Here is a 20,661-nt window from a genome sequence, read left to right on the forward strand (position 1 = left end):
CACCGTGTTTCACTTAAATTATGGAGTCCTTAATCATTTTAATAAATAATAATCCACGAACTAAATACCCACAATTTTATGATAATTAAATTTTTTGCTGTTTATTTTTAAAACTTTATTATTTATTTCAATTAATTAATCTTTATGTAGGGTATAGGTTGAAATGAAAACAGAGTCTCGAGCAGGATTCGAACCCACGACGTTCGGCTCAATACGCCACTCGGACACCAACACCCCATCCTACAACCTTTCGAATTTTCCCTCCTTTTTGCCATTTTTCAATCAAGATTCGATTCTGTGTTTAGTGGTCTGATTGACCAAATAACTTCTTTCAATTAATTATTCTTTTTAGGTAAGGTCTTGGTTGAAATGAAAATTGTGTCCGAGTGCATCAAAGTCACGATAGCTCAAGTGCTTAGAGCAGCAGCGTATTGAGCCGAAGGTCGTGGGTTCGAATCCCGCTCATGACACTAACTTTTTCATTTCAACCAATGCCTTACATAAAGATTAATTAATTGAAAGAAGTTATTTGGTCAATCGGACCACGAAACATAATGGATTTGTTATTTATATTGTAGGTTATTGAAAATATACTGCTGGTTTACTTGTAATAATTTTAAAATCAAAATTAAAACTCAAACAATTTGATTAAAACTTTTTAAAAGCAAGATATAAAAAATGGAGCAATCTTTGGAAAATAAAGTTTAATCCCTCAAAGTCACAACATATCACCTTTACACTCCGTCGTGAGACTTGTCCTAGCACATACGTATAAAATGAACCTGTACCTATATCTGACAAAGTTAACTATTTAGGACATACATTTCATAGAAGATTAACTTGGAATCTACACACACGATTAAAAAAACGAACACTCAACCAACGATTTAAAATGCTTTATAACCTACTACTAAACTGGCAATCAAAATTGCCATTAAAATAAAAACTTTTGAGAAGCATACATCTACTCAAACCCATTCAGATGTATGGGTGCCAAGTTTATGGATCGGCCAAATATTCCAATATTCAAAGATTACAAAGTTTTCAATCCAAAATTTTAAGACTAATTGTTTCTGCCTCTTTTCACGTAAATAATAACACACTTCCATCAAAACATATTAGTCATTTTCATAGTAAATTAAAAATCATACTAACACACAAATACGATTCTATTCCCCATAATTACCACGTAAACATCTGCAAAGAATATGGATGAGACCTCTTAAATGATTAATATCATTTTATTAATCCAGAGTGGCTGCCAGTGGATAGCTTTCTCTATAAAGCCTGTAATGCCACAAACATAAATTATCCAATCTGCTGGTTGTATATAATACATATACAGTTATAGATACAAATAAATGAAGTAAAAAAAAAAAAAGATGCAATTTTCGATTTCAATCGATGAATATATTCTCTATCTTATCATAGGGAAGAATTTGAAATATTCTCATACTCATACCTCAAGGTATACCAGTATACCATTATAATAAAAAAATTGTTTTATAGTTTATTGAACTTAACTGCACATGGATTTTTTTTCTCCCCCTTCTGGCCTTGTACTTAAACATTGGCCATGTCGAGGACTTGACCAGAAACTATCAGCCGACCGATACCAGGGGTCTCAAGGCACCACACAATTTTATTTTTTAATAAAACATTTTCAACCTGATAACTTGAGTCCTTTTCAGTGCTAATTTACAATTGTTTATCCAGTGCACTTCCCAACAATACCAACAACCAACAATGTTCAATATATTAAAGTATATATAGTTGGGATGTCCATTGCATAGACAATTGTAAATTAACACTGAGGAGGAATCATGCCATGAGGTCGAAAACGTTTGTTAAAAAATAAAATTACATGCTGCAGTATATGTTTGTTGTTTTTTTGTGTTTTTTTTTTGCCCTTGGTTTTCACCATTAGCACAAAGTCCACACCTACACCCGGGAAAAAGAGAGCCCCAGCCCGCCCACCGGGGAAAAATGCGGCACCAGGGGACTCCACCTCAAATTCCAATTTGACTCAAGTACGTCCGATCTCCTGGTGGGATGTGCGTGTGTGCCTGGCCACCCACATTCCAAACCGATCGGGGACGGCTATCGATGTCCATGTACCAGAGCCACCCCAGCGCCACACACCCCCAGCAACCAGACAAGGACCCCTCCGCCCACAGGCATTAGGCCAGAGACAGTTATCATCTCAAATAGTTATGTGGCACTCATGGACAAATTTAACGATATTTGTATAAATACAAAGATCTTTAGGAAACAGTAGACATCTATAATCAAATGGTTTGTCCAACGTTTTTAGTTTATACAGTTCATCAAACATTTCTATCCTTTCTTTTTAATACTGTGAACAAACCATAAATATGTGCTCTAGGTCTTCTGTTATCCCACAGCTCGGACACGCTTTACTGTTCCTCTGACCAATCTTCTGTAAATAAGCGCCACATATTCCATCATTAAGTCTCATTCTGGTTATTATCGTACAATTTCCTTTATTGGTCGTGCTCAGGTAGAACCAAGGTTTTTTATTTACGTTTGGATTAATTTTAAAATAGAAAGAGCCCGTGTATGTTCCAACATATATGCCCATATGCAGTATATGTTCAATAATGTAAAAATAACATCAATTGAATGTTTGAAGGAAATAAATAATGTTTGAAGCCTGCATAAATCATAATACATACTCCTTGGTGGACGTCATCTTCAACATTACATTGACATCTGTTAACTTAAATTGGGTACAATGCAGTAATAAAATAATTAAATAATAATCATAATAATAAAATAATCATAAACATTAAAAAATAAAATAATTGAGAAACAAATTTCAACGTTTGTTAGACTATAAATGTTTAAAACTTGAATAAAACCTACTAATGCATAATCCCTAGTTGAGATCAGCATATTTCAACATTTCAACCCTTCTAGGTTAAGAATTGGATTCGCTTATTCAAAGAAAGTTAAAAAATTACAATTTAATCTTATTCATCTGTATTCGATTGTATTGATCCTTATGAGTTTTTCAGGCACGGTGATTAACATAAACACAAAATCCAATCTTTCTTTCAGTGTTTAGTCATGACGTCCACCTGCAAAATTGTTTGTTACTTTATTGTATTTCACACATTTGTTAACCTCACTTTTTGGATCGTTTGTGCTAGCCCGGTTTTTCTAGATGGAATTGATTTTTGAACTTGCTTTTAGAAACAAATTCCTTTATCGTCTCACTCCTAAAACAACATGGTTACAATCACTTGGAGTTAAATTTTTAAACAGCTACAACAAATATGATGAAAAAGTTTAAACTTGTTAAAACAACAGTTTTCTGATTTAATCATCTCTGATCTTCCTTGTCTGCCTATTATTGATAGTTTGTCTGTCTGATTGATTTCACTATTTTTATTGATCGGTTTGCAAATTACAAGTAGGACAAACAAACAAAAAAAGCACACAAACGCTAAAGATGAAATGCATATGTCTGACAGACTAAACCGACAATAATACCCAAATACAATTAATTCCAGCCTTATGAGTCAATAATTATTCGAGATCATAACAATTATTCACTTCTTTTTATTTGGGGTGGGGGGATTTTGTTGCCATTTCAGTTTGAGTGACAATTAGAAATCTGTTTTTAAAAAAAATTTGGTATTTTTAAAACTGAAAATATCATTTATTCCTACCTCTTAAGGGTAAGCATCCCATTCTTCAAAAAATTGAAAATATACCAAAAAACCGAGCACTTATATACTTGAAGAAATAAAAGACCATGTCAATCGTTGAGTGTTTGTTGCAGTAGTTCGTATAATGTTCAAAAATGTTGTATAACTGTTCATAGGAAAGTAGGGCGACAGTCGCAGACAGAAAAATGCTGTAAATTATCGTCAGTAGGAATAAAGGCTGCAGGCGGTATTTATAAGGGACTTGGGTCTCTTTCGACAGCGTTGCCGGTTTCAGATGATGCTTTTTAGGAATGTACACCTGAACACCATTATCTGCCAGTTGCTTGACCTGTTGGAACTCCCCCGTCTGTACCGACTTTGTCAACTTGAACACCTTCGCTACAACAGATCTTTCCTTAAGCGAGTGTAAACTAGACTTTCTATATTTTTCACCACTCATAATCTATATTTTACAAAATATTTGTGAATTAAAAACAAAAAATTAATTTTAAACAATGGTCAGCTGAAATTGTCAACTGCTAAGTAAATTCGTGCAACATTCTATTGTTCTGGGAACATGTGTTTTCTTCTTATAAACAAAACTTCATCATACATGCAATCGACAAGTGGTCATTCTGAATATTGTTTTAAAAATTTATCTTCACATATATTTAAGCAAAATGACGGTTATCAGTTAACAGCTATTAAATTTATATCTACTTATTAATTATTTGGAGATTGTGAGATGTGATCTGGTGTGACGTAGGTTTTAGAAAACATTTTCTTTATCATGCCAACATTTCAATCTTTATTGAGATCATCTTCAGGGCTGTTTTCAGTAAAGATCAAAACATTGGCACATTGAAGAAAATGTTTTTCTAAAACCTACATCACACCAGACCGCATCTCACGATCTCCAAGTAATTAACTAACGGTCACTAAACACCACACATATATTTATAATATAAGATATTTATTTATTGAGTACATAATTAAATAAATAATTAATATTTTTTAGCAAGGACTGGCCTGCCTTGGAACCATTTGGGCTTAGTATGCTTATTTCCAGTTTAATAGGACATATGATAAATCATAAAATCCACAAAAGACGAAAGGATTTTTGGTGGGTTGACGCAGAATAAAATTATTTCCTCTGCTGCGACTTAAGACAGGTCTATTGTGGAACCCCTATAGGTTATCCAAAGGATGTAATGAGAAAGGCAGACTCCAGTCTGCCAGCAGCACTCCAATGTGCTGTCCTCGCGCCTGTAATAATCACTCAGAAAATTAAGGCACTGCTAGTGCATCCACAACCTAATCACCAGTCTTTGTGGCTCAGGATACCAGGTCACTGTCAAGCTCCCCTTTAAACAATTAATCAGGCTAGACTCCAGCCAGATATTGACACGAGATGAGGTAGATTTGTCCTGTCTCACGGTGGCATATGAAATGGTGAGCGCATTGGATTGAGTAGTGTACCTAAAGGCATGTAAATATGGGCTGTTAAGGGAAGTCCTCAAGGAAATTACACCAGAGACATTTCTCCCAAGCAGCTGGTATAGTAGTGAAGGCACAGTGGTACATACCTGAGCATATTAAAAAGATCCTCACGGGATCTTGGGATTAAAGAGCCCCTGTGACTGCTCCTCTCCTTTTCCCATACAGCTTTAAGTTCCTTACCGTTCATAGAGAACATAGATTGAAGATTTTCAACCACTCGTCCAATGATTCCAGGTGTTGAGCATACCAACCAACAGTAACTGACCCTGGTAAATCATAATGTCATAATGGTACATGATTGCAGGCAAAGTTGAGCAGTAGGAGTCCCCAAGGGAAACAGGCAAAACTGAAAAGAAGTTTAATTTCTAGTGATCAGGAAAAAAAAAAAATTTCTTTACAAATTAAGATAAAAATGGAAAGTTCAAAAACCAATTATTAAAATCAAAATAAAAAACAGATACTGCACGAAAAATTATTATATTAAAATGAACATCATATTATATATACATATTACATATACATAATTATACAGACACTTATGTTTTGGATTTATATTCCAAAAGTCACATAGTGCGCACAATTTTTAACGATCATACAGTATACAAACTACATTTTGTAATCAACAGTCTTCTAGGTTCGTCGCATTTCCAACATGCGATTCAGACGTATAAATTATCCTAACAAAGAGAATCCTTAAAGCGAATTACTCTAAACAAAAATGCTAAATTAAAAAACTGATGTTGGTATTATTGTAATGTTTGGTATTGTTGTAAATAGACAATCTATTTTGATTCAGTTGATCTTCTCACATTTTTCATAGAATAGCAAGTAAGCATGGGCAGAGAGAGCATCAGCCAAGGAGGAGTTTTTCACGATTTCATCAGAAGTAAAGTACCACCTGGGGAAATCAAAAATAAAAATAAAATTTACAACGTGAAATTAATATTGTCTTACATTAATAAACACTATTCTGAGCAAAAATAACGTTATAAATAAAAATCACTATCAGTTTTGCTAGATTAGTGTTCAAATAAGTCAAGGTATTATTATAAGGAATTATTAATGGTAAATTATATTGCAACAATTTATATAACATTGAGGAGGATAATGGAAAATAGAACATTAAATTTAATTCAAGTGTCTTTGCTATTTCAACATTTAATCTTAAATAATTAAACATTATAGCCATGCAATGTCTTAACTAGCAGGCAATGAAACAACGACCTGTCTTTGTGAATATTTTGATGTCAGTACCATTGAAATTATCGAAGTTTTTGTCTTATTTCCTTATCTGTTGAATAAAATAAATAATTCTTGTTTAGCCAACATAAGTTTGAAGAAATAGTGAGGAAGGTACTACCATGTAATATACAAGAAAACTGCTCTCATTCAATCTGCTGGTAAAATAAGTAATATGTATTACAGTTAGTTTTCTCTGATTGTCCTGCTCTGCCCATCCTCATCATTTGGGTCTGACTGCATTTTAGCAAAACAAGTACTTACAAAAATGACAAATGCACGAAATGACTGACAAAACGAGCCAGGATATGCAGAACAAACAGAGACAACCTAGCTTTCTTATTATGTGGAATATAGAAGGATGTTTATATTTATTTANTTATTTATAATATAAATTTATTTATATATAATATAATCTCTACAGGCAAAGCCAAAAAAAGAGCATACATACGCATACAAAACATAATCAAAAGAATAAGTTAAAATAATGTTAAGAATTAATTTATATAAACAACATGTAACAGTGTTAAGCATTAAATATCTTCTTTTTTAAAGTATATAAAGAGTTTGAGAATTGTCTACAGGAATTGAGTTTTGCAGGGAGGCGAAATGGCTAAGCGTTTAAGGCCTCACATAACCGGTGCAATGGTGCTCCACAAAAAAAAGTTTCAACCCCTCTTAAAAAATGTCGAGGAACTTGCACGCTAAGACTTGTGAGAATCTCCGAAAAGGAGATCCGAGAATTTCTATATGAAGGTATAACAGGCAAGACGCCGTAATGATTAAAGCCCGGTAAAAAGAAGCCTATCGACATAGGCAAGGTAATTAATTAGGTTTGCCAAATTTATAAGACAAGTTTGTAGTTGTATGTTTCAACCAGAATGATCTCAGTTTTAAGATATGGAACCCAGACAATACAATCATACTCAAGATGACTGCGGACCAATGATTGATACAACATTTGAAAAACAAAGGAGTTGATGACGATGATGATGGATACGAGAAAGCAAGGTTTGTGCTCCCAAGCATTGCAGCCTTCTAGCTTATTGTACCTTCCTAGTTCCCTAGTTCAGTGAATTTGACTCAATTCTTCTTCTCAAAAGTATTAGGTCATTGTCTGTCGTTGCTACAATTTCATTCACTAGGTTATGTTTTCGTTACGCCGCTGCTTCACATTCACAGATGATATGAGTGGCTCTTTCTTCGTCATAACATAATCTGCAAATGAGATCATTGCTGAATATGTTATATAGTCCTCTGAGTCTAGCCCTTACTGAAGTCTGAAGTAAATATTTGACAAAATAGAATCTTTAAAGACTTACTTCTAAACTTGGAAATGAGATGACAAAAATTGCATTTACTATTAAGATATCTGTCATTTATTTCATCTACTTCATCCAGGAGAATCTCAATCCTTCGGATTAAAAGACACATTAAATTTAATAAATTTTGGTTTTGATTGATTGAAACACAAATCATTATAACACCAGGTAGAGAAAACATTTAAATCTAATTGAAATAATTCACAACCCCCAATGGAAGATTGGGATTTGGATTTATATAGGCTCAAATTCGCACATATACAAACATATGCCGAGACCCTCTTCCCTTCTCGTGGTCCACTGGCACTTGGCTTTTGCTATTTACAATAAATTGCCGGCAGGCTTGGGAATTATCCACCCTGGGTATTGGCATTCCAGGGGCAGACTTCGAACTTATCCACCCAGCCAGAGATTGAGCTGGGGGGGGGGCGGTTTGCTGCCGACATCTAGATCAATTCAGCACCCAACGCATGCAGTTCCAAACCCATTCATACTCATGTTCATTCTTAAATACATTCATTGCTATTTACATACCATTCATTCTATGAGGGTGACGGAGTACTCGATAATCTTCCATAACACTTTACATATATTATACAACTTACCTAATTGAGTAAAGGGTTCTCGATACTCCACCGTCAACCCTCTCACATCACACATTCACACTAATAAATACATTCACTCTAACATACAGCTACTAAACTCAATAGAACAACCCCATTTTCTCCAAGATTCGGAATAGGGGACTGAAATAATCGCTGCCGTGTTCAAGTACAATTCTCAAATCGGGTTTAATTCTTGTGTTCTGTATGGAGCCAAGGAATTGCACCCTTTAATTAGGTGAGGTCACATCAGCCTTTCTCTGCAATGTGGGACCCCCTCCCCCCCAAAAAAGTAAGTGTCCGCACAATGGAAGAAATATTGGAAAACAATTGATTATTTTTTATGCTAAGAGAGGTTGAGTTCAAAATTAGTGTCAAACCCCGGTGTGCAGATGTAATAGGTCCAAGTCCTGCTCAGATATCTTTTTTTTAACTCAACCATACTTTACATAAAAAATAATAAATTTTTAAAACGATTATTTTGGTTAATATGACCGATTAAAACATAATATAAATTTAGGTTGTAAGCAAAAAAAGAAGAGTACAAAGAAAAACAAAAAATTAATGAAACATCGTTGTAAAATAATTAAAAAAGTATCAGCCCAAGGTGAGAGCCCTGAGGGACCCAGGGCAGAATTTGAGATGAAAATGAGATGGAACCGTTACACACAACCCTGCAAGATCTTCAAGTAAGAAAGAAATCGACTCAAGAAAGAAGAGGGTCACCTATATCATAACAGCTTAAGTTTCAGGAGAAGAATCCGAAAGTTAACCCTGACAAAAGCCTTTATATGTTTGTGTAAATAGCATGAACTCTGTAGCCAATTCAAGATTTTTCTTAATAAATTCACTGAAAACAAGCAACTTGGTTGAATAGAAGTTGAACGTGTGTGTGCATGCGCACGTGCACATGTGTGTGTGTGTGTGTGTGTGTGTGTGTGTGTGTGTGTGTGTGTGTGTGTGTGTGTGTGTGTGTCTAGACAATCTTTTGAGGAAAAATCAATAAATCATATCTTCTAATCGTAGTGAGTTTGAAAACCCTTTTTGCATCATTCTGCTCCATTTACAGTCTACTAACATCTAATTATTTTTTTACACCTCAGCAAACCAGCCTGCATATTAGTTCTTCCTTTTTTAGTTATTGAAGTTAATTACACTAATGCAGGTAAATAATAATAATTAACATATTTTTGTTATGGCAATGATTTGTAATAACCCTTCCAAAATATGGATTTTTAAAGGGCAAGGTGTTGCTGGGAGTCTTGCCTTTCGAAATAATAAATATAATGTCATTTACCATTTTAATTCGTAGCAGAGTAGTTAGCGTAGATTCTTGGCACTTAGAACCCGAGGCCGTGGGTTCGATTCCCACCATCATCCCTGGCCCTTTATTTTACGCTACCCTTCCCCATCCAAAAAAATAATAGCATACACATATAACGCACATGTCTCCTTGGCTAATATACAAAGTTCATAAGGCCATAACAAAAATAAATAAATTAAAATACTAAAGAGTAGAATAATTTTATTAGGCGGCTAAGCTACTGCTGCATTACAAATCACATAAATGTGTGTCTTAATATGCAGGTGAATGGTACAGAGTAGGTAGGTGTTCAAAATGCCATGTGATCACAATAATAAGTGATGTCCAAAGAAAATAAAAACAACACCTATTAGTTTATGAGTGAATGTCCGGAGTCAGAGCTTTATAGCACTCAGAAGGGATATAGCTAACCTAAGATAGAAGGTTTAAATGTTAGGACGTGAAATGACTGTTAAAACACCCTTAAAAATTAATAATAATAACAATCAATAATAAATTACTATAACATTTTAGATTTGATTTTGTTATATATCTTAATTATAAAAAATATAAACTGCCGTACTATATTCTGAATATTACTCGAAGAAATTAATATAACGTGGAAATTATGGAACTTTTTAAAAACTCAAATGTAAAAAATCACTAGTGGTTTATTTTTAATTAAACCACTATCAATAATTATTTTTTAATTTGTCATTCAAATGTGTACAAAATTAAAATTTAATTTGTAAAGGTATGAAAAGCTTAGGGATAGGATTGCCATGCGGGTCTACCTTGACTCTGACTGGTTGAGTAACTCACTGGACCTGTGCCTAATTTCTGTTTGAAGGGGTCCTCTTCGGTAGGTCACAAAATGCCCTGTGTCAACGTTTCCCCGGTGTTCGACCACAGCTTTCAGCCGGTAATAAGGGCCACCGAACAACCTAAACAACATTTGTCAATAATTTTTTCACCGGCAGTGGTCCGAGGACTTTTAATCCAGACCTTTTGTCCAAAAATAAGGAACTATGAGAAAAAAGAGTATTGTTGTTATTTGGCAATGAGATGTTCAACCCTGAACCCTGTGAGGACACAGGCGTTCCGTATTCTTCTTCCTCTGATATTGAATTGTTAGACTGGTCAGGTGAAGCGAGGGCTTTGTATTTAGTGAGTGTCGGCTCAGAATCCAGGTTCGCTGACACACTCGAAGACTGGCCTCCTTTATAAAACAAAGGACTATTGACACTCGACGGTGTTCTTACTTTCCTAAACTAAAATAATCAAAACAAATTATTAATATCGGAATGAACAAAGAAAAGTAAAGCTAACATTATATTTGACACCTTTTTCTCTTTAAGCATACTACTCGTATGGGTATAATGGCCCATGGAAAGGTATTCAGGAAAGTCGACGTAATTCTCCCTCTTGTACATGTAACCATTTGAATCCATATATGTCCTCGATATATGAAAACACAGACATTTTGGTAACTGAAACAATCAAAACACTCATTTAATAAAATAAAACTTATTCTCTAAGCCAATAAAGTCAATAGTTTATACAATTTAAATAAATTTATTCCGGTGTTTCGATAAATTTTCTGCCTAACCATCATAATTAAATAATTTTTATAAAAACTCATGAAGTTTTGATCTCATTTAATTTGGTTAATTAAAATAATAGTACTTATTAGTACTTAGTTAGTAAAATAATAATAGTTAATAGTTTAATTAAAATAAGAATGTTGTAATTAATATAACAACAAAATTACATATACTTAGTTTAAAATAAATTGAAACCATAGTGTCCTGTTCGGACGCTGCTCAACAAAAATGGTGTAATTTTATGAGCAAAACCATGAAATAAATTGTTAAATTCATTACATCAAAAAATAGTATTCCGGTGTTTTGATCAATTTTCTACTAAACCATTAAAATTAATTTTTTTAGTAAAAACTAATGAATTTTGATCTTGGTTAATTTGGTTTATATTAAAATAAGTGTGTTGTAATTTATGTAACGACAATAATACGTGTGTATTTTGAATAAAAATATGAGTGCCCGGTTCTTTTGTCTTCGACTGTACTCGATGCTACCCGACGAAAATCTGGACAGTGGGGATCGCAGGGCGTAGAGTAGGGTAGCATTGCGTGGCATCGGGCAGATGTGCACAGGGGTAATACAATCTTATGGAAAATTGGACTTTGGATTTGCGTCGGGCAGCGTTCCCCGCTCCAATATGGACATGAAATCAATAATTTAACTGTAAGAAATAAGTTTTGATAAATAAATTTTAATTTTAAAACATGCATGGAAATGTCAATAATAACATATAATTACATGTTTAATAAAGATTTTGCTAAATTTTGTAACAAAAAAATAATTTTTTTTTTTTTTTTTTTTTTTTTACTAGGAATCGGAACGACTGGGTGAAATATGGGATAGCTTGGTCAAAACGAGCCCAGATAGGAGCAGGTAGAATGTTACCAAACACCCACAAATCATCCATAGAAAATGAAGGTTCTTGAAACACAAGACCGCGCCATTGGCCCATTGGGTTTTAACTTAGGATGCACCAGTACGTTCTCCGAGCTGAATGTGTTAAGATTATCCAGGTTAATTAGAGATCATGAGATGTGGTCTGGTGTGAAGTAGATTTAGAAAAACATTTTCCTTATCGTGCCAACGTTTCAATCTTTATTTAGATCATCTTCAGGGTATGTGTTTTCTGTGCACATGTCACAGTTGTGTGTTGTGTTGAGAGTGTGAGAGGATACACAACCATGACAAATCTACACAGAAACACACACACTTTGAGCCCTGAAGATGTATCTAAATAAAGATCGAAACATTGGCACGATAAAGAAAATGTTTTACTAAACCCACATCACACCAGACTGCATCTCATGATCTCTAAACAATATTAATTAACTGTCACTAAACACCACACATTATCCAGGTTGATGCAGTAAGTGCAATTTTTTTTTTTTTTTTTTTTTTTTTTGTTCTAGGTGATGTACCTTTAGTCTAGCCGCCTATGATCATCCCAGTCCGCCTATCTTTATTTTTCCAGTTTTATAAATTGAAATGCATTTTACAGACAAAATTGGCAAGAGTAGATAGGATGATCATAGATGACCAAATTACATGTTCATAATTTTACAGGTCTTAAAAACAAAACAAATTACACAAACTCTAATGAATTAAAGTTACAAAGAAATAAACTAAAAATAAGCTGTTTCGCTGATGTCACTGCCAGTCATTTTCCTTACTTCTGATACTGAAAATGTTATCACACTCGAGCCCTCTTTGCTCTAATAATTATACTAATTTTAAAAAGGTGAAAAGCAGTTTACAGTCTCTCCAGTTTGATCTTGACTGACTGTGATTGCCATTGATTACCAGGCCCAGACAAATCTTAATAATCCATGTCAAATTGTGCCTCCACAGCAAGTTAATATATTTGACTATTTGTTTCTTAAATTTCAGAAAAGATACAGACATAATTTTAAGAAATAACTAAAGGAAGAATAAGAAAAACTTACCTTTCCAATTTTAATTGCTTTTGAGGCTAAAGAGAGAATTGGGCTATGTTCCGCAGACCTGCCTTTGTTGCAGTGGTCACAGGCGAAGCCTTCGACAATCTCGGCCGATACAAAATTGTCTAGTAGATGTTGCAACTTAAACACCTCATTTCTCGCCGGCAGGGCAAGTGAGAGGGTGTCAAATTTGTCGTAAACAACAGCCGACTGAAATTGAAAATTCATTTTTTAATCAAAAAATTGTTCCCGATTAATTAAAATACGCTTTATTACCTTGTTCGTACACGTTGTGCATGACAGCTGACTCGCAAGATACCCACGAAAAGGACTAGGGGTCACTTTAGGTTTGTCTGTTTGCATGGACCTTAGTAAAATAAACAAAAACTTTATTTTACAATTATTAAAATATTCATTAAAAAATATAAAACTTTTTATTGGTGCTAAGTTATTAATAAACAAGCCTTTTAAACAAGTTTCCTGCATGCACATCACTCTATACATTCTGTATAGGTAAGAATACAATAATTGAAAAGAAAAGGTGACCGTGCACTACGTCGGGCCCTGTTTTTGTCCAGTTGATGGGTTTCCTTGCATCCGTGTCCCCTCACCCACGATCATCTTATCCTGCATTCTAACAAAGTGGAAAATAACCCACATATTGGTTTATCACCTTAATAATAATAATAATAATAAAATTTAAAAAAGTTTCCATTTATTTACCTCCCCCCCCATGAAAAAAAGTCACAAGTATTAGTATTATATTTATTGATTGAAACATTTCACTCCACACACATTATTTTGCAAGGTTTTCAAACTACAGAAATAGTTATTTTTAATTTTTTTTTAATTTAAATAAATACAATACCTTAGCCTTTTAAACCTTGGCACATCACCGTGGCTGGACACTTGGCTGAAAGTGTCTTCTTCAGTCTCTGGCGACCCAAGAGCATCAAGGAGTGAATCCACCCGCTGAAATGAGAAAAACACTTCACTGCTGATAATTCATAACTTTGTATAATTTATGTACTATACGGAAAAGAAAAAAACATTTTTATTAGACATTAATGTCACATTAGCAAGGAGAGAATAACAGTCAAGCACCTTTTCAATTGTAGAAGGCTTGACATATAGATAATATTTTAGCAAATCATCAGACCTGTGCATAGTCTTGGGGCACGGCAGAGGGTACAGATCCGGTAATTGATTGGAATGAATGTAATTTATTATCGTGAAAGGAAAGCCCCCCCCCCCAGAACTATCAAGTACTCTGGAGTGAGTGATATCTGGAGAGTAAAAAAAGTTATTAGCGAAAATAGAATGGGTTCAAAACCGCCTGAAGAATATCAATACTCCGGGGAATGAATATTACCAGACTTCTGTGTTTGTGGTGATGTATATATTATATTATACATATTATAATAATATAATATTATATACATATTATATTATAAATAATTTATAANTATGTATATATATATTGTATGTTTTGTTTCTATTCTGTAATTGACAATCTGAGGTAAACAAGAAGCTTGCATTTTATACATAGTAGTATACATATAAAAGTAGAGTCAGTGACTTGATCAGGAGGCTCGAAAGGCTGCAGTTCAAAACAAAATATGTGTGAAAGACCAGAAAAAATTAACTTTCTCCTCTTCATCGTAGCTCCAAAATCTGTGCGGCATATCAAAGGACAGAGCGCGAAAATGTGTCAAATACCTAATACTTGACATTCAGTGAAACACCCCCGAAATGAGCAACAAGCGATCGTACCGTTGTATAGGGTAAACTAAATTTTGTAATATGTAGATATTTTAACTGTTTTGTGGGAATGTATTTATATGTGAGTGTGTATGTAGTACAAGAGTGAAAATGGTAGAATATCGAGTACCCAGAACGTGCGACCCTCAATCAGACTAGTTATATTGTAAGTAAAATTGTCCATATACATTATAAGGGAGGAATATTGTACTCCATCGCCCAGTAGTAAATAAGAGAAAATAGGTCCCAACATGCGACCAAACTATCAGCAAAGTGGCATGCACAGTTGAATTTTGGTGTTCCATTACACTTCAATCCCAAATCCAAACTTTCAGTTGACCATTCCATTACATTTTTGAACCAGGCTTGTGACTAAACAGTTCAAGTATTTTACTAGGGTCTGGCCATCACAGACATGCGCAGAAGTTTCCAGCTCTTAACTCAACAAGGGACCAGATTTTTTTTTTTTTAAGAATTTATTTACACACAATAGTTGAAAAATGTGTAAAAATGTGTGGTGATTAGTGACTGTTAATCGATATTTATTTAGAAATTGTGAGATGCGGTCTGGTGTGATGTAGGTTTCAGAAAAACATTTTCTTTATCGTGCCAACGTTTCAATCTTTATTGAGATCATCTTCAGGGCCTGGGATTTACAAACATTGTTTACATATAACAATTACATTTTGGATGTGGAAAAGTGAATTTATACAATGCAAAATATATTTTTTATTTATTCAATCAAAGTATTTCTACTCACTCAAAGCGTTTGTCTTCTGTGTACTTTGATTGAATACATAAAAAATATATTTTGCATTGTATAAATTCACTTTTCCACATCCAAAATGTAATTGTTATATGTAAACAATGTTTGTAAATCCCAGGCCCTGAAGATGATCTCAATAAAGATCAAAACATTGGCACGATAAAGAAAATGTTTTTCTGAAACCTGCATCACACCAGACCACATCTCACGATTTCTAAATAAATGTGTAAAAAGGAAAAATAAGTACTTTTTACATACTTTTACATGCACACTTTTTTTTACATTTTACAAGGGTATTTCAACGATGAGGTGAGTACTTGGGGTGCCAGTGTTTTTGAAAAAAAGCCCATTTGTTGGTACATTGGGTTCAAATTCAAGGCCACTGGATTGAAACCAGGGACCTTTACCGCACAGTGATAATCACCATGTCAACGCCTAAACCATTGCGGCCACAGACACCCATCCTGACGTACATTTTTAAATTTTTATAAATATGGCATGTGTCAACAGACCACACTAGCATGGATGGGCAGACCAAAATGAACAGAAAATATCATACTACAGTTCTTGATACTACAATTCTCAAGAGGGAATCTCACAATTTCTTTTACGCTTATGCTTCACTTCAGACTTGTGCAAATTACATTATTATCAATTAAATATTAATTTGTGTTATTTAATGATGTAAAATTTATTCAATGAATTATTTGCAATTAAGGCAGTGTTAACTTTCTTCACACTCAACCTCCCTACAACGAATCACATTATAATTTGCACAGACAGCCAAAATGCAATCCAGTGCTTGCAAAACACATCTACTAACATCAAAAATTATATGGCAGCTGACATAAAAAAGACTGTTAACAATTTTTCCAGTTAAAAAAAAAAGGTCTCTTTCATATGGATTAAAGGACACATGGGCGTATACGTCAACGAAAAAGCCGACAAACTTGCAAAAAATGCCACACAGTTACCCATCCCTCGAATTATAAAGATTTCCAAATATTGAAAACAAGAATTCAAATATAATGGCAAATTGAATATTCTGCCTTGGGGAAGGGAATGGTTTATAAAACATTATTTCCGCCTGTGAAAATAAAACCATGATTTAACAAACTACACATGGCAAAAAAAGACAACCACCATACATCGGTTAAGAACAAACCATGGCATCTGCGCAGCATATCTTCACAAGATTGGCATAAAACAACACCCTAATTGTGACACATGCGGAGTAAAGGAGAACCTACACACAAAATGTTTCACTGCAGCCAACATTCGTCGGCCAGAAATAAATTCTACCAGGATCTGGAAAGAACACAAAATTACGAAAAGTAGAGCTCTATTCAAGAATCCGTGTTTATAACTATGACACTGATTTTTTTATCTCAATTAAGACCTCACATAAAGATTAATTAATTGAAAGATGTTATCTGGTCAATCGGACCACGAAATCCAATGAATTTAATAAGTTAAATGAAGTATTTCTTCGCTAAAGCTCTCCATGGCCATTTCAATTGTCTCCAAGAATAAATTACACGACATTTGAAAAATGGCAAAAGGAGGGAAAACTCATAAGGTGGGGTTGAGATGGGAAGTTGGTGTCCGAGTGGATCGAGGTCATGATAGCTCAGGTGGTAGAGCAGCGGTGTATTTAGCGGAAGGTCGTGGGTTCGAATCCCGCTTGTAACACTGACTTTTGTATATCAACCAATACCTTACATAAAGATTAATTAATTGAAATATGTTATCTGGTCAAGCACACCATGAAATCCAATGAATTTAATAATAAAATTTTTAAATGATGTGTCAGTGAAAATATAATTTGAACTGTTTAAAAAGTATTCTTTATAACATTGTTGTTGTGTAATTGTTTGATGCTAAATAAAAATTTTAAAAAATTGCTATGAAACTATGGCATAGTTCTTTGTATTTTTTTACGTGGCTCTTAATGATTTTAAAAAAACTACCTGGTATAACAGTTTGATAAAAGAAAATTATCAGTTTGATGTGAAGGCATACTAAAAAAATTACTACCCCTTCAGTAGGGCATTTGTTTCATTTCTCTTTGATAAAACTCATAATGAAACATTTGAAATGTTCAACAAATAATCGGCTGTACAGACCTCGGGTTTCGCTTTTTGTTCTTCCTCTTCGATCGCCGTGAGGATGTGGAGGAACAGCTCATGCGGGTCTTGTTCCTGGGGGAAGACAGGCCAGACCTTGTCTCTAAGATTATAGATGAGATCATTCGGTGAAAAGACTTCTTCTATGTCCGGTTGCCGTTCGTAGCACAACACTGGAATATAGAAGGAATAAGCGGTGAGACAGACGGTCAAAGGCAAAGATAAAGGCAGCGTACGTCTCAGGATGGAGGAGAGCGACTTGGACACGCTCCCATTCCCCTCCTCGCTCTGGAGCCAGTAGATGAACGAAGGGCAGGAGGCGAGCGCTTGGAGCAGCGAATTGAGAAAACAAGTCAAGCCAAGGTTCTGCAGCCCGACCAAAGCACCTGGTTGTGAAATAAAATACTTAAAAAAACACTGGAGCCGAGTAAAATAGCCCTTTGTTAAAAATTTACTCATTTTGATTTATTTTTGAAGATCTGTTATACAACTGTATTAAAAAATTTCGGATGTTTTTTTAAAATATATATCTTTTCTTTTTTTTTTTTGTTAAATAATTTTACAGGGTCGGTAAAGGTGAATAAAGGATGAATAAGCTTTGCTTACAATTACTTGCGTTTCTCCGTCCGAGTTTTGGGCCGAGGAGGATGAAAAGGCTGAGACCGAGGGCACAGGCAGTGAGACCGAACAACAGAATGTTGTCTTTATCCATCTGAATATCGTCCGGTAAACTCATACCACCATAGTGACATCAGTCATTCGAAGGACAGCTCGGCTGAGCTCTAAACGGTCTAGCACAATTGGAATTTTGGGTTTTACATCATTTTAGAGAATCGAAGAAATGGGCAGGCGTAACAGCTGAGTCCGACTCGCTTTCACACTCGAACATCATCGCGTCGAAAGTTGAAACCTACGCAGCAACGATGCTGCTACGAACTGCGAACTGCGAACTGCGAATGTGACGGCCCAAAATCCCTCCAAACTCGAAACTCGATCCTATTCCAGAATCAAGGATCCAGTCCCATTCTCCTCCTGATGATGATGTTGTACGCTAAGATTTGAAGACGGCACCGTTGCTCGAAGATGATTTTAAAAATAAAATAATAAGTTATTGTGTTCTGCTCGTTAGGTTTGACAATTTCACTGGACTACTAGAGTTTAAAAACCGTGTGAAACATTCGAGTGGGAATTTCAAAAATATAACAATAAAACGTTAGCTTTGCTACAATTTCCTCAGCTTTGATCTACATTATTTTTCCTCTTCGTCTTTCCTTAATATTCTAAATTAATATGCAAGAACGGTCCAGAAACTAAAATTAAATAAATAACGACCTATTATTTATTTATTTTAAAGGTACAAATAGAGCTTTATGCCCCCTTACATGTACTTATATTAGAAATAAATTAAGTTTTACAAATATATAAAATAATAATAAACACCCGTGCAGGTGCCCCTTATGCAGAGCAAGGTTGCTTGATGTGTGCCACATAATAGAGGTGTGTCATTCCTTGGCTCCATACAGAGAGTGTGTAGGCATGCTGCTGGATTTAAGAAGTTCTCGGACACAGTAGTGAGTTTCAGAGTCCCCTGTTTTGCTTTTTAGTGGAATTGGGAATTTTTTATTGTACACAGTTGTCAAAATATGTGTTTTGTATGAGGGAGTGTATTTATTAGAGTGAATGGGGAGGGGCAGATGGTGGAATAGCATCGCCCCTCGAGCTGTGTAAGTGACTTGGGTCGATGGCAGAATATTTATAAAAGTACTTCCATTGACCCCCCATATATTTGTTATATGTTTGTTATTTATTTACCTTCTTAAAATAAATGTATTAAGATTAAGAAAATAGAATAAAATAAAGTGATTCATGACATTCATAACTCTTTGACATTTACAAAAACAAGAGGTGCCTTCAACAACTTGAAAAGCGGTCCTTCGTCGTCCTTTTCTGTCTCAGCTCACACTGCCGAGCCTGCGGTTGGGGATTAGCTTAACCTAACTCAAAGGATAATCCTTGTTGTTGAAAATATTGTTATAAAAAATTCCCAAAAAACATAAAATAAAAAGAAGAAAATGTTATTCTTATACATTCAAATGCTCGAAATATAGCAAGGAGGTGCTTAATGAAATATTTTAAGACAGGTTACAATATTCATTATGTCCCGACAAAATGTTCAAGATGGCTGAAGATCTAGAAGAAATAATGGTTGCCAAACTTACTTTAGAGATGGGCCTTGCCATAGTTCCATGATGGAGTCCTCATCAGCTTCCCTTTTGATGTAGAAATTGTCATGCCGGTAGCATCGCGATTGTTCCTTGAGCTGTCTACACGACTTGGGTCAAGGGCGGAATATTTATAGAAAAGTACCCCATCGACCCCAATTAGATAAGTTTGTTATTGTATGCAGGTTGATGGAGGAACTTTAAGTACTCTATCTATTAAATAGAATGAATGCAATGTATAGAGGTGTGAATGTATTTATTTGTGTGAGTGCATATTGAGTTTGTGTTGTATTTCAAATGCGTTCGGGGCTGAAATGATCAAGCTGTCAGATGCCCCTTAAAAAAAAAATAATAATAAAAACATAATAAACAATACAAAACAATAATGACAATAACATATTTTTAAATATTAATTATTTATATTTGAATGATGAAACTACATTATGAAAGAAAAACAGAAAGAAGGGGTGATTTTAACTTTAGGTACTAGGAAATCAGCAGGTCCTGACAATATTCCTCCTATTCTTGTCTCTAATTATGTATCTCACCTCATAACTCCATTGTACTATGCCTTCAATAACTCTCTCAGTAACGGTATTTTCCTCAGT

At 34.5% G+C, this 20,661-nt stretch overlaps 1 protein-coding gene across 3 annotated transcripts; it reads right to left on the minus strand.

Moving 5' to 3' along the window:
* Positions 1 to 5,900: 5,900 nt before the first annotated feature.
* On the minus strand, positions 5,901 to 18,987 carry LOC106663712 (ubiquitin carboxyl-terminal hydrolase 30 homolog). Of its 3 annotated transcripts, none has more exons than XM_024227904.1 (10): positions 18,438 to 18,987; positions 18,068 to 18,217; positions 17,832 to 18,004; positions 14,047 to 14,150; positions 13,455 to 13,545; positions 13,185 to 13,388; positions 10,984 to 11,130; positions 10,646 to 10,911; positions 10,468 to 10,584; positions 5,901 to 6,072 (listed from the first exon to the last, which is right to left on the minus strand). In XM_024227904.1, exons 1-10 carry the CDS (start codon positions 18,565 to 18,567, stop codon positions 5,967 to 5,969), a joined length of 1,488 nt encoding a protein of 495 aa, XP_024083672.1. In that variant the 5' UTR covers positions 18,568 to 18,987; the 3' UTR covers positions 5,901 to 5,966. The 3 variants fall into 3 exon arrangements, with proteins under 3 accessions (XP_024083672.1, XP_014244253.1, XP_014244255.1); XM_014388767.2 differs by having other exon boundaries at positions 10,435 to 10,584; positions 18,438 to 18,986; XM_014388769.2 differs by having other exon boundaries at positions 5,947 to 6,072; positions 10,463 to 10,584.
* Positions 18,988 to 20,661: the final 1,674 nt, after the last annotated feature.

The sequence above is a fragment of the Cimex lectularius genome, unplaced genomic scaffold (assembly GCF_000648675.2).
Source record: "Cimex lectularius strain Harlan isolate CLEC.00 unplaced genomic scaffold, Clec_2.1 scaffold135, whole genome shotgun sequence".
Lineage (NCBI taxonomy): Eukaryota > Metazoa > Arthropoda > Insecta > Hemiptera > Cimicidae > Cimex > Cimex lectularius.

What these genes read in the sequence shown, in the direction of transcription:
- LOC106663712 (XM_014388767.2), bottom strand. Translation starts at nt 18,567, where the DNA reads ATGAGTTTACCGGACGATATTCAGATGGATAAAGACAACATTCTGTTG. An exon ending in AACAAAAAGCGAAACCCGAG is followed by an intron (nt 14,151 to 17,831) that starts GTCTGTACAGCC and finishes TTCTCATTTCAG; the next exon opens with CGGGTGGATTCACTCCTTGA. An exon ending in GCACAACGTGTACGAACAAG is followed by an intron (nt 13,389 to 13,454) that starts GTAATAAAGCGT and finishes TTTCAATTTCAG; the next exon opens with TCGGCTGTTGTTTACGACAA.